At 55.0% G+C, this 14,233-nt stretch overlaps 1 protein-coding gene across 1 annotated transcript; it reads right to left on the bottom strand.

The window, feature by feature from the left end:
• Positions 1-828: 828 nt before the first annotated feature.
• On the bottom strand, positions 829-9,123 carry SCNN1B (sodium channel epithelial 1 subunit beta; the record flags this gene model as incomplete). The annotated part of the gene is made up of 12 exons (XM_084216565.1): positions 8,810-9,123; positions 7,301-7,700; positions 6,413-6,606; positions 6,072-6,175; positions 5,588-5,751; positions 5,042-5,149; positions 3,251-3,368; positions 2,645-2,720; positions 2,400-2,457; positions 2,007-2,068; positions 1,548-1,623; positions 829-1,194 (listed from the first exon to the last, which is right to left on the bottom strand). Exons 1-12 carry the CDS (start codon positions 9,118-9,120, stop codon positions 829-831), a joined length of 2,037 nt encoding a protein of 678 aa, XP_084072691.1. The 5' UTR covers positions 9,121-9,123.
• Positions 9,124-14,233: the final 5,110 nt, after the last annotated feature.

Raw genomic sequence — 14,233 nt, 5'->3', positions numbered from 1 at the left:
TCAACCTCTTGCCACCCTGCACTACCCCCACTGCCATCAGGGAAGCTAAAGGCAACTTTTAAATCAACTTTTTATTGTTGCAAGAATGATAATTAAACAGGCTGGTGCTTCCTCCCACCCGAGTCGCTGTGGAGTTGTGCTCTTGTCACAGACCAACACCTGTGCCCACCTGCACCACGAGCGGTACAAACTCTGGGCAGCAGCACAACAGGGCACCCAGGGGCTCCAGCAGTGAAGGGAGAGTTCGGTTTCCATTGTAGTTTTTTGGGAATGGAAATGCTACAGCTTCAGAGGTCAGAAGTAGCTTTGGTCCCATCCCAAGGCTCTGCTCCATGGTATGGTACAGCTGTGGCACATGCTGTGCCCCATCCCTGCAGCCGAGAGCGCTGCAGAAGGGGGTAGGGTGAGACAGTCTTTAAGGTCCCTTCCAACACAAACTCTTCTAGGGTTCTGTGATCTACCAGGCCACAGCCTTGCATCCACTGTCAGGACATCCTGTCCTCTCTCCGCCACCACCCTGCTCTGCTCACTGGGAATTGCTTCCCACCCACCTGGTGACAAGAAACAGTGACTGGGAATTGCTTCCCACCCACCTGGTGACAAGAAACAGTGACATGATTTTACAGCAATACTGATGTACACAAGCCCTACACACCAAAGCCAAAGCCTGACTCTGTGAGGTTTATTGCAGGGTTTATTAGGCAGAGCTTCCTCCCAGCGATCAGTCACAGGAGAGGACAGCTTGGGCTTTTAATTCCCTCTGAACGTGGGCAGACAGACAGCTGCCCAGCAAGGCCCAGTCCGGCAGGGGCTGACAGGACGCTCTGGTCACTCGGTGTCCGCGTCGCTGTCGGGGCCCAGCGTGTCCAGGGGCTGCACACGCAGGGAGTCGTAGTTGGGCGGGGGCGTGCCCGGCTCGGGGGGCAGCGCCTGGGCCCTGGGCACGGCCCCCACGGCCTCGTGCTGGAAGCCCAGGTTGGTGTGAGCCTCCACCAGCTCCGACACCGTCGGGGGCGCGTCCGGGTAGCGCGCCCGCGCCCGCCGCTGCTTCAGGCCCTTGCACCAGCTGATCACGTTGATGACGGTGATCCACAGCGAGTCGATGATGATCTCCCCAAACTCAATGAGGCACAGCACCGAGCCCCCCATCCAGAACCCAAACTGGCCCCCCAGGCTCGACAGCAGCCAAACGATCTGTGGGAGGAGAGTGGAGTGAGCTCCCCAGATGTGCCCCACCCCGATCCATCCCCTGTGTGCCAGTGCTGATGTGGGCAATGCCCCTGCACCTGGCACCTGCCTGCTGGGGCCCCTCCTGTGCTGGTGTTGCCCCGCAGGCCTGGGACAGGGATGGGAGGTGGAGTGGGGGAAGGAATTGAGGGCTCTGAGCCACCAGGCAGCGGCGGCTTCATCCACTTCATTTCAGCAGGTGTGCCAAAAAGCAGCCTCGAGGGACGTGACAGACTGTCCTCCTCGGCACTGAGCCCTGCCCGTCCCAGCTGGCTGGCTCCTGTGCCTGCCCTGCCAGGAGGGCTGGGATGGGCACTCACCGTGGTGGCAGCTGACTCTGAGATGGTGCGGTAGTTGTACTCCTGGAAGTAAATGTTCAGCTTGATGATCCCATTCCTGTAAAGAACAAAAGCCACCTCAGTGAGGAGCTGGCTGTCAATGTCCTGTGCCTCTGCTCCTGCTCCAGCCTGACCGTGGGACGGAGAGACACCAAGACATCAGTGTGGGGTGACAAACGTTATGACATTGGAACTGTCCTTAAGGCTGATTTTACTTGGCTGCATGTTTGAGTTTGACTGGCCCAGTTTGCAGCTCTGGAGAGCAGAGGACACGCATGAAGTGCCTTTTGGATCTGCTTTTTGCGCGTCCCAAACCTCGCTGCAAAGCTCGTCCTCGCTGCGCATTCGCACCCGCGTGCGCTGGCCCAGCGCCAGGGCTCGTGTCAGGCTGATGTTAACAGGCTCAGCAGAGAAGATAAAGTGGTTGTTCCTTTCACTCACCTGTCCAGAGTCACATTTGTTGACATATCCCTTTCATAAGACAGAATATGGAAAATCCAGTCCTAGGAAAACAAAATCTGTTCAGAAAGAATAGAGACATCCTGTGCTACCGAAGGGCACGAACCCTGCGGGTGCTGTGCCCCGTGCCAGGCAGCCCTGGCACCCTGTGCAGCTGCAGGGGGACACTGTGGGGCTGAGCAGGGCAGCTCTGCCTCAGCAGGGCAGTGGGAGCTCCTTCCCTGTCCTGTGGCAAGCCCCCTGTCCTGTGTGGGCACGGGGTGTGGAAGGTGGAAAACATGGACTTCAGCAGCGGTGCTCTGACAACAGCCAGTGTCCATGTGCCTGGGAACAGGAGCCACCAGTGTGTGCTACAAGCCAAGGAATGGGGGTTACCTCAGAGGCTTCTGATGGCCAGTCCGCCATGGAGATGGTCATTTTGTACTGGGTGTCACTGGAGCAAAGAGGGAGAGCGTTAGTGTGGAGATTTCCCCTCCCCTGAAGTCTCTGGAACTTCAGTTCTCACACAGCAAACCAGCCCTGCAGGGTTTGCTGCCCTTTTAGGAAAGTCAGGACTGATGGGAGTCAAAGTGAAGGATCCCTCTACCTCCACAGCAACCAGATCAGGCTCAGGTACTCACTTGCAGGTTTCTTTGCAGGAGTCAATGCAGATCTGACGCTGTTTTATGCTGGCTCTCAGTGAGGAATAGCAGTATGCTGTTTGGTGAAAACAAAATTAAAGTGTTTCTTTAGATAAGGACGCAGTTACTGAGGTATATCAGTTTCATTTATCAAAATAAATATTAGGTATGACCATTCAGCACAGATTTGCCATCTTCCCTTTCAACTTTCCTTTCCTTGAGCAAAACATTCAGGCAATTTACTAATAAATTAAAAATAAACTGTCCGTTTCTGAAGACAGTTCTTATAGAACCAGCTTGCCCAGGATTGGTATTTTTGGCACAGCCCTGGCCTCTGCCAGCACAGAGCTGTGCTATCCCAGGGGAGCACTGGACCCTCCACTGCCCCTGCCAGGGCTCCCAAAATGTTTGGGTGCAGAGGCCTGGAGTGATACCCTCTGTTCTCTCTCTTTGGTGCCCAAGGGCTCCCCCAGCCCACAGCCAAGACCAAATGTGGCCCCTTCTCCCCAGCACTGGCCCAGGTGACCACGTCCCACAGGGAGCAGCCGTGCAGGAGCCGCAGGGACAGCAGCAGACCCCGGCCCCAGAAACCCCCACAGCTCTTACCCCAGCCTGGGTTATCCTCATTATTGCAGTAATTCACCCCTTCAGGCAAAGGGAACATGTAGTGCCCACACCCACAGATCTCCACCATGTGGTTTTGGAAGCAGGAGCGCAGGCAGGCCTGGGGAGGGAAGAGGGATGCTCAGAGCTGGGCTGAGCCCTGGGGAGCTCCGTGCTGCTGGGATGGCAGCGGCTCCCAGAGCCCCCTGCCCCCAGGAATCCCCTCTCTTGCACTGGACAGGTGATCTTGGGGCTGCAGGCAGAGAGGGAAGAGAGTGCAGAGGAAGTGGGGGAGCCAGAGCCTGTCCCTGCCCAGAACCCCTGCCAGCCTTGCTGGGCACTGGAGCTCTCAAAGCCACTCGTGAGACCTCGTGGGCAATGGAGGGAGCTCAGCACCCGCTCCCACTCACACAAGAAACTGCTCATTTCTCAGTTATTTTAGGGCTTCACAGAAGTAACATTCAAGCTTCCAAAAGGGAACACAAATGTTCTCTTCCACCACAGACAGGGCTGTGCTCTCCAGGCTTTACACAACACCGACAAAGGGCTGGTTTTACACTTTAAGGCCATGAATTTCCAAATCCTTCAACATAAAGAGCAGACAAATGAATGATCTCTGTGTAGGTGCTGCTCTTCTGGGGAGGATTGTGGCTGCAGCTCCAGCTGCAGCACGGCCATTAGCTTGGTGAGGCGTGAAGTTCATCACCTGAGATTGGAGTGGGATTCTGCATGACGCAGCACAAAGCAATAGCAAAGTCTGTGAGAAGATAATTGAATTTAACAGTTGTGGGTAGGACAAGCAGAGAATTTCTGTGTGATAGGAAAAGTCCACAGGGTGCAGAGCAGCCAGGCAGTGATGGAAGAGCCTGGTTTTGCTGAGAGGGCTCTGAAGTGGCATTACGTGGGCACAGAACTCCGTCAGCGTTTGCACTTCCAGGGAATAATGCAATCCTCCCAAGTGTTTGCTTAAACCTTATACAAGCATCTTCAAAAGCTGGCTAAAGTGGCCCAGTTGTTTTTATATTATATAAAGGTAGAAATACAAAACCACTGCCAGCCCAAAGCCCTCCTGATCTCTGGGTGCATCTCTGAATCACCCCAAATGGTTTTGGGTGTTTCCCCTATTATCACATCGCACCCTCAAGAGCTGCTTCTCTCTGCGGCACAGCCTGTTACAAATTAACCTCTGCTTAATGTTGGCCCTCTAATTTTCTACAGATGCAAGGGTTACTGACACTCAACTTTCTCATGCAATTTTCAGTGATGAAGAAGCAAAAGGCTGTTTCCCTTCCTATACAAACCAGCTGTACTTAATTCCCCCAAAGAGAAAAAAGGTAAAGATCGCAGGAGTGTGCCGAGGGAGACTCTCTCCTTTGTACTCATTTCCTGTCAGGGGTAAATATCACCAGTGTACACAGAACACCGGTTCCTGAGAAGTGTCACTTTGACATTGTCTCAGCAGAAGTTTCCCAGAGCCTCAATGACTGTTCCTACAAAACCATGTGGGGCTTAGATCAGATATGAGGAAAAATTTTTCATGGAAAGGGTTGTAAAGCATTTGAACAGGCTGCCCAGGGCAGCGGTGAAGTCACATTCCCTGGAAGTGTTCAAAAACCATGTGATTTGGCACTTGAGGACATGGTTTATCAGTGCTGGTGCTGTGTTGATACTTGGATTTGATTATCTCGAAAGATTTTATGATTTTATGATTCCTCAGTACCCCGCATGACAGGCAAAGATGTAAGTGCTTTGATGATTTTTCCTAAAGAGTGTTTGATCTGCAGGGTGTTTTACCTGTATGGAGTAGGAGGTGTTGTATTGGCTGTAGAGGTTTTGCACGGGGACGTCGGAGCCGTTCAGGGTGCAGTCGCTGTAGGGATAACCCATCCGCTCCAGCTCGTCCTGGAAAGAAACACAAGCACCAGGCTGTGCTTATCACTTCTCCACAGGTCCCTGTGCCCATTCTCCAGAGGCTCTGTAATTCTGCGCTCCCCACTGGCTTTGCTAAAGCTGAGAGTCAGCGGTGGCAGCTGAGGAGGCTGCAGCCCCTTCCCTGGGTGGATCCAGGCAGGAGAGGCTGCTCAGGGGCTGGCAAAGCATCTTCTGACATGCTGCAGAAAGAGACAACCACCACCTGAGCCCAGAATCCCGGCCTCAGTCAAACACTTTGCCAGGACAGTTACATAAAATCCTCCATAAAGCGCTCCAGCCCCTGACAGGTGTGTACCTTGTCTCCTTTGGTTTGAGCCAGTTCAGCCAAGACTTAAAGCAAACTTGGTTTTGGTCCCATCAGATAACATTATTCTCAGACAATCTGCTCCCGAGGAATGCCACACATACCACCAGCACTCCAATGGAGGTTTCTGTCCCAGCCATGGCGTAGATGCCCTGATCCTTGAGGAAGGGGAAGCTCTTCTGCTGGTGCAGCATGAGCCTGGCCCCAGCAGCAGAGGACAGGTAGGGAATGTAGTCCTGCTGGCTGATGTCCAGAATCAGCTTCAGCCCTGGGACACCAGACAAAACACTCACAACAGGAATTGTATGGGAAGGTGAGGCTTGGGGAAGGAAGGGAGTCTATTTTCTTCTCCCTGTTCCTTGGGAAAAGCCAGGCTCTGGCCTAACCTGGGGAGGAACACTTGTGGTGGTGAATGCCCAGAACTGCAATAGCTGGGAACAGTCAGGTGTTGACTCAGATATTTCAAATATCCAGAGGATGCCCTTCTGCTACATGTTTGTAGTCACTTTTTTCTGTGTGGCACATTTTCCTTTAGGGGCTCGCCCCTTTCTGGAAAGCCTCCCCTCCTCCACCGCAGAGCTCCCTTACCGAACTCGGCCCCGGGGTTGGAAGAATTCAGAGCCTCTTCATCCATGCCCCAGTTAAAGATGTAGCAGTTACCATGGTCTGGGTGGTAGATTTGGGTGAAATTCCTGGAGGAATCATACACAGAAAACCGTGATTCTCAGGAGGACTAAAGGGGTGTGACATAAAGCAGAAGGTGGGCTCCACTCAGCAGCTGTGCTTCCCAACACTGGGAAGTGCTGTTAGAGCTGAGAATCAGCACCAATCTCATTAGCAGCTGATATATACCTTAAAAAGAGAAAGGAACCCGCGTGCTGTTCGTTCCTGCAGGGACAGAAAGAAGCAGGGAGCTCGTGTGCACCTACTTGTAGTTGCAGGGTTCAGCCCCGTAGAGACAGGCCAGGATCATGTCCTCTGCCTGGTAGCCCATCCTGATCCTCTCGTGCAGGGGGACCTTGGAGAGGATGGAGGTGGACTGCAGGATGTACCACTCGGTCACCGCCTGCGCCGCGCTGCTGAAGTTCCTGTACGTGCAGTTGTCAGAGCCGGGGTGGCTGCACTGGGGACACAGAGCAGGCAGCCTGAGCCTGGGGGACAGCAGGGCCACGGGGGACCCCTCCCCATGTCCTCGCTTGGATGCCAGCCCTGCCTGCAGCTCCAAGGACTGAGAGGTTCAGCCTGACGGGGTCACAGGCCAGCTGTCACTGAGCTGGCTGTCACTCTGAGCTGGCTGTCACACTCAGCTGGCTGTCATTACAGGGTCCTTCCCCAGGGACATTTCCCTGCTGGGCAGGTTATACATTATCCCCAGTGTGACCCCACAAGTTAACAAAAAATGTCAATTTTGGACCAATTTTTAAGGCTGGAGTTTCCCCAGCCTCCGAGGTCTGCCCAGGCAGGGTCCTTGGAGCCTCCATGGGAGCAGGGGTGAGTGGTTCCAGGACCACCTTGTGCCTCTGCAGTGCAGAATGCAGCAGGAAAGGGATGGGGCAGCAGCCTCAGCCTCTCCCTGGCCTTTTGGGTGCCTGACCCAAGGAAGGGGTGGAGGTGCCTGGGAGCCTGCAGGGACCACCCCTGGCTCTGTCCTGGGCTCAGCCTGCACCAGGGTCTGGGCACAGCCAGAGCAGAGCCCCAGGGCAGAGTGGCCATGGGCAGCTGGTGAAGAGCAGACACAGATCTCCCCACTGCATGCTTGCCGAGGCCCCCATGCCTCATCTCTGCCCGCTGCCACTGTGGGACCCCTCTCATCTCACCAGCTTCACTGCCAGCTTGTACTTCTTCTCTTCAGACGTGGTGTTGGCCGGGGCAGGTGCAGCAGTGGCATTGTTCCCCTCAGCGGTGTCGTTGTCCATGGTTTCATTGCCCCCATAGAGCTGGTGGTCTCCAGCAGGGTCCCTGCTCACACTGGCTCTGCTGTCCATGGCAGTCTCGTTGTCCACAGCAGTCTGGTTGGTCTCAAAGATGTCCAGGATGATGGGATTGTCTTTGTCGTGCTCGTCGATCAGGACCAGGGGGATCTGGTTCCAGAGCTCCAGGTCGAGTGCCTGGGACACGTTGTCACTGCTGTTGCCTGGCGTGGGCTGCAGGATCCTCTCCAGGGCTGCCTCAATGAGCCTGTCCAGCTCCTTCAGCAGGGGCTTCACCTCCGAGTACCTGTGGGACAGGGAGTGGGACCAGCAGTGCCATGGTGTGGGGACATGTGGCAGCACACCTGCCATGCCACTGGCTTGGACCCTGCTGGGCATCTCAGAGCGCTGCCCAAATTTACTGGAGGACAAGGGGAGCTTCCATGCAGAGCACAGCCAGCTCAGACACTGGTGTCCCAGCAGGCTGCAGCTGGGCAGAAGGGCAGTGGGAGGATAAACAGGGAGTGCTGCAGGGCTGAACACACCAGTGCTGGGCCACATTGGTTCCAGTTCAGTAATTCACTACACTTTACACAAAACATCTCTAGCAAGTGGAGGAAAATCTACCCCTAAGCAATTCTTGTGTTGGCTGAGAGCATCTTGCCTTGGGCTATACTATTGCATGGATTTAAAAAAACAATATATTTAAAGCAACTCCAATGAAAATCAGTGACTCCTTTGAAATCACAATTCAGTTCTCTGTCTCTGTGGCAGACAGAACTGTGGAACCAGCTCTCTGGAGTATGAGCAATGAGAAGAATGCTCACAGCAAGGAAGGGGAAGGAAAGAAATTGTGGGGCAAGACTGAAAGGCTGATTCTAGCTGGGAAAGGTGAGCTGAATTTGGTTCTTTTACAAGCTGAGGAAAGTTTGCAGGGAGGTAAAAACCTTCATTAGATTGACTGATATGGTGCAGAAACTGTGTTAGGAAGAAACTCTTCCCTGCCCCAGGGTGGGCAGGCCCTGGCACAGGGTGCCCAGAGCAGCTGTGGCTGCTCCTGGATCCCTGGCAGTGCCCAAGGCCAAGCTGGACAGGGCTTGGAGCAGCCTGGGACAGTGGAAAGTGTCCCTGGCCAGGGCAGGGGGTGAAATGAGATGAATTTAAAGGTCCCTTCCCAACCCAAACTGTTCTGGGATTCTGTGAAGCCCAGGAGAACTTGCAGGCAGATGAACCCTTCTCTGGCCCTGAGCCATTCACCTTCATATTGTTCTTTATTTGTTTTTAGGGACACCTGGTGACTCCACGGATGCTCCTAACGTGATGTCTCAGACAGGAGCAGGTTCTCAGTACCTCACACTGGCAATGTTTCTGAGGGGTTAGGGCACACATGGGGAAACTGGGAGAAGAAAAACTTACTTGAAGGGGTTGGCGTTGCAGATGGTGACTGCAGGGAACTTCATGGTCTTAAAGCCAATGGAGAGAGACGAGGTGACATTGTAGGAGAGGTAGGTGTTGATGAGGATCCCCCACTGCCAGAACACCAGGGATGCAAAGAGCAGCGTTAGGAAGAACCAGATTAATTTCTTCTTCGGCCCCTCCTTGATGATGCGCTTGGGGCCGTGGGTGTTGGTGTTGTCGCAGTACCAGACCAGCAGCTCCTTGTAGGTGTAACCAGGGCCCTTCTGCAGGCGATGCAGCGCCCGCACCAGGTACTTCTTCAGGTTCATGCTGCTGCCTGCAAGCGGGAGAAAAGACATCAAACCAGCTCCAGGAGGAGCAGGGGCTGTGCCACACCAGGTGCCCCGGCACGGTCAGCACAGCTGGCTGGGACAGGCACTGCAATGGCACGGCCGTGGTGTGTAACCAGAAAAAGCTCAGGTGTTCTGCAGAGTCATGCCATGGCAGCAGCATGGCACCCAGCCTCCTGGGAGGACAGGAGAGCTTCGGGATTGGCAGTTCCAAAGGGGGGGAATGCTTTTGTCACATTTTGGGTTCTTGCTGGCCCCACCAGAGCTGAGTGACTGCGACCTGCGGGACGCGGCCATACCTGCTGACCAGGGCCCTGCAGTGTGGCAATGCCTGCCCAGGTGCTGCTCAGGGAGTGGGAATGCTGTGTGCACTCTGATACAGCTGGAATGCTGTCCCAGCCTCAGCCAACACTAGATGGACCAAGCAGTACACGCAGGAGCTGGCCTGGGTAGAGCTCAGGCTCACAGCATTCAGGGTTCAACCCCACATAGAGCCTGAGACAATTTTTCTTTAAAGTAAGAAGTATTAGAGTGCATCCAGCTTTTAGAGGGACAGAAGAAAAGGAGCTGGAAGCAACAGCACCTTTCCCAGGACCAGGAATGCTTTCCAGGGCTGCTGCCTGCTGGAGGAGGGAAACCAGATTGGTTTTCTCCACCGAATTCCTTTGTCTGTCAGATATTATCAGTATGCCCCCCCACTCCTCTGCTCTGGTGAGGGATGCTGCATACTTGGCATTCATTTTGTGAGTAAATAGAACATTTTGTGCTGCTATTTTAAGGTTAGAATCCGTGTTACTAAATCTTAACATCCCGAGGCAGGATTTCAAAAAGAACCTGAGGCAGCCGCTCAGAACATTTGTCAGATTTAAGCTGCAGGAAAGCAGAGTTAAAGATTAATGCTGGGAATAGGCCCCATCCTGGGAGGAAGAGTGCCGGAATAACGCAGCAATAGTTCACCAAGGAGCAGCACTCGGCAGGGCAGGAATGAGAGTGACGCAGCATTACTTGCAGGTGAGCAAAGAAGGCAGCAAAGGTGTGCATGGGCCCTGGGGAGTGAAAGGAGGGGCGTACTTCATACTTTTCAAAAATAAAAAAGGTGATCCTGATTCCTTGATCTGCTGGCCAGATCTGCAAGTTCTCCTGAGTAGCACACAGAGAGTTTGATAACAGTATAAACCCAACAGATTTTGAAGTCTCGCTCCATGACACAAAGAGAGGTGATGGTTTTCACTGCATGCCTATTACCTGCGATGTTAGATGTAGGTGATCCTCTGGAGAGAGAACTCTGTGAAGGACAAACCCCAGCTGCTTCCTCTAAGATCCGAGGGCAGGCTGTACTCCTATAGATAAATATTTTGTTCTCCAAGGAACTCGTGTCCTGGGACCTGGACCCCCTGGACTCCCAACCTCACCATCTCATCCTCCATGACCCTGTGCCACTGAGGCTCCTCCTGCCATTGCCTGGGGGTGGTTTGCTCGTGGAGGGAGCACACCTTGCAGCAGAGCCTGGCTGGGTTTTGGGCAGATACCAGCACAGAGGTGGCAGTGACAGCTGCCCAGGCTGCGGGGGACGGAGCCGTGCTGCCCCAGGCCTGCAGTGTGAGCCAGCCCTGCCCGGGGCACCGCAGGGTCAGTCTTGGCTTCACACAACCCAGTCCTCAGAGCTCCTGTACATCTGGGGGGCCCAGCGAGGCAGACGAGGAAATGTTTTCTGCCTTTTAAGAAATCCAATAACAGATTTAGACTAGATTGCAGTTTCCAGCCCCTGCCCGGAGCAGGGCAGGATCCTGCCTGGCTGCTGCTGGCCAGCTGCGTGCCTCGGCTGTCCCTGCTGTCACCAACCACTGGCTCCTGCCACAGGGAGACCCCACTTGTGTGCCAGTCTCTGTGGGTCACTCATTAACCTGCCAGTTCTGGGAGAGGTTATTCCTTTTTATACGGAATAAAAGAAATGGCAAGAAGGAAAAGCTGTATTTGAATATGCCTGGATGACTTTTTTGCAATGTATATTCTCACTTTAACAGTTTTCTTCCTACCTTTATTTCCAGTGTTTCCAAACAGGCTCCTTCCTTGCTGACAGCTGGAAGCTGCCCCAGGTGAGCCACAAGGCCCTCTTTTGGGGCTCCTCCCTGGCACAGTGCTCAGAGCTCAGCCCAGAGCTGCTCAGGGCAGGGTTGGTGCCAGGTTTGGTGCCAGCCTGGGGTGGGTCCTGCTCTGCCCCATCAGTGGGCTGCACCTGAGCAGAGAGGTGATAAATGAGGGGTGTAAGGACCCACTCTCCATCCGTGCACTGACAACTGTGTCCCCTTCTCACAGCCCCTCCGGAGGGAGGAAGAGGAGCAGTGATGAAACAGGAGCTGAGCAGGGCTGGGGGAACAGAGGGGTCACCCCCTCGATAGACAGCAGCCCTGAACCCTTTGCAGGTGGCTCTGGGCAGCCAGCACTGCTTTACATCCCTGCTCTGCTCCGGGCTGCTGCGGTCACAGCAGGGTCATCTGAGCTGACCCCAGGGCTGTGAGACCCCTTGTGTGACCACAGAGCGCCAAGGCCCCTCTCCGGGCAGCACCTGCATCCCTGGGATGACCAAAGCCATCCTAAGAGAAACCTGCTCCTGGTTCCAGTGGGGTTTCTCTGTGCTGTGGACATGTCCTCCCTGTCTCCAGCAGCTGATCCAGCCCTGCCTCATCCCAGCATCACCCTGGGTGAAACTCCTCCACCTCACAGTGACATCAGACTCCCACATTACGAAATGATCCTGTTGACTCTGTTGAATCTCCTCTGGGGTTTTCCTAGGGCAATTGCCACTTGAAGGAAATAAAGTCATGAGCAAAACTTGCCCCACTCCTGGAAGCTCCAGGGTCAGATATGGGCAGCAAAACCACGCTGACACTACCGGCCTGATGACACTGTGATTGCTCAGCACTTTCTCTCCTGGGACACACCAGTCACTCCTCTCTGATGACCAGCTGCTCATCTGCCATCTCCCCTGAACCCTGAGGGAAAAGCCTAGTTTTCCTAAATGAGACATCTATACTCTCTAGTGGTATTTTTGCAAATTAGAGGAATTTCTTTTATTACCTCACAAGTTTACAGGTTGGCAGTTTGAAAAGTGGAGCAGCCACGTGTCAATGAGCAATGAAAGCCTGTCTCAAGGTGGGGTCAGAGCTCCCAGCCGATGCTCTGTGCTGCTGGTGCTGTGCAGGGACAGTGGCCAGGGCACACAGTGCCAGCTCCACCACCCACGGCTCCAGCCCACGCAGGCGCCTCCGGGTCTCCAGCCCAACGGGCAGGCGTGCAGCACTCAGGAGTATTTACAGTCTGGAGCTCAGATAGCACTGCCCTGACTCTGTGCTGTGTGCCAGGCACTCTGCTCCCGCTGCCCTGCCTAACCCTGAGCTCCCCTCTGCTCTGCAGCCGGGCTGGGACTGCTGGGGCTGCAGAAGGGAAGGCTCCAGGCAGAGCTCAGAGCCCTTCCAGGGCCTGAAGGGGCTCCAGGAGAGCTGGAGAGGGACTGGGGACAAGGCCTGGAGTGACAAGGGGGAATAGCTGCCCACTACCAGAGGATGGATGGGATATTTGAAAGAAATCCTTCCCTGGGAGGGTGGGGAGGCCCTGGCACAGGGTGCCCACGGCTTAGAGCTGCCTGAGGTAGTGGCAGGTGTCCTACCCAAGGCAGGGGGTGAAATGAGGTGGACTTGGAGGTCCCTTCCAACTCAACCCAATCCATGATCCTGTGGTTCCCATGATGTCCCTCTCTCTCGGGACAATCACAAGCCGTGCTCCTCATGTCCCAGGAAGGTCACATTGCTGAGTTCACTTTGCTGCTTGGGCAAGGAGCGACGGGAATCCTGGACAGTAAGAGGAGCAAACCCCCAACACCAGCAACTGCATCCCCTAGGATGCTGCAGGCACACTCTGCCTCTCTGGGAGTACCATCCCGGGGGAGATGGCACATTTCCAATACCAAACCAAACACTGAACTACTCCACCAAGATGCGGTTTCCTCCCATTCTCTTTTATCAGAGAGATTAAAGAAAACCCCTGTGTAAATAAAGGTTAAATCCGAATTACTACCCCTTGTTGCACGCCGGGTACACCCCAAATCCCTGCCCAGCACGAAAACCTGCCCCGCTGCTGCAAAACCAGGCAGAGACCGGGTGACCTCAGGTGTGTAGCAGTGTAAAAGACACCGCGGCCAGTCCCGTCGAGCCGGTCCCCGCGGCCCGAGACGCTGCCCGGGGATGCCCGAGGGCGCCGAGAGATGCCAGGGCATCCCTGGGCAGCGTCTCGGGCCGCAGGGACCGGCCAGCACCCGCCCCGCACACCCTCTCCCGGCCCCCCGTGCCCGGTGCCCCGTACCTGCCGGCCGTGCGGCTCCGGCAGCGCTCCCCGCCGACACCGGCACCGGCGCCGCCGCCTGCCCGGCCCGCCCCGGCCCGCCCCGCCGGCACGGCTGGGCCCGCCCTCCAGGGCCGGCAGCGCTCCCCGGCTGGTCCCGGTTCCTTGGAACACTGCTTTGATCTCCCCCGAACACATCCCGAGGAATGGCGCCTGATCCTGCTGCTCCTGCTCCCGTCACGTCAAACGCAGCCTGGCATCAGTGGCACAAACCTCACACCGTCACAGAGTTACTCGGTTGGGAAGGGACCTTAGAAACACAGAATCCTGGCATGGCTTGGGTTGGAAGGGACCTTAAAGCCCACCCAGTGCCACCCCTGCCATGGCAGGGACGCTTTCCACTGTGCCGGGCTGCTCCAAGCCCTGTCCAGCCTGGCCTGGGACACTCCAGGGATCCAGGGCCAGCCGCAGCTTCTCAGGGCGCCCTGTGCCAAGGAAGGATTTCTTCCCAATATCCCATCTAACCCTGCCCTCTGGCAGTGGGAAGCCATTGCCCCTTGTCCCCTTTGTCACCTCACTGCTTTACCTTCCCTGGTGCCAACTGTCCCTGGTGCCAGGCTTTTGGCTTAGGTAAATAAATGCAGGTGAAGTGCATTAGTGTTTTGAAACAGTTTTATAAGCTGTTTTAGAAAGATCCTATAATCTTTTTTCTATTTAAAAATAATAATAAAATCTCATAACCTTGGCAGAGGCT

This window comes from Fringilla coelebs (genome assembly GCF_963513975.1).
Source record: "Fringilla coelebs genome assembly, chromosome: 16".
Classification (NCBI taxonomy): domain Eukaryota; kingdom Metazoa; phylum Chordata; class Aves; order Passeriformes; family Fringillidae; genus Fringilla; species Fringilla coelebs.
This window is presented reverse-complemented; position numbering and strand designations above follow the sequence as displayed.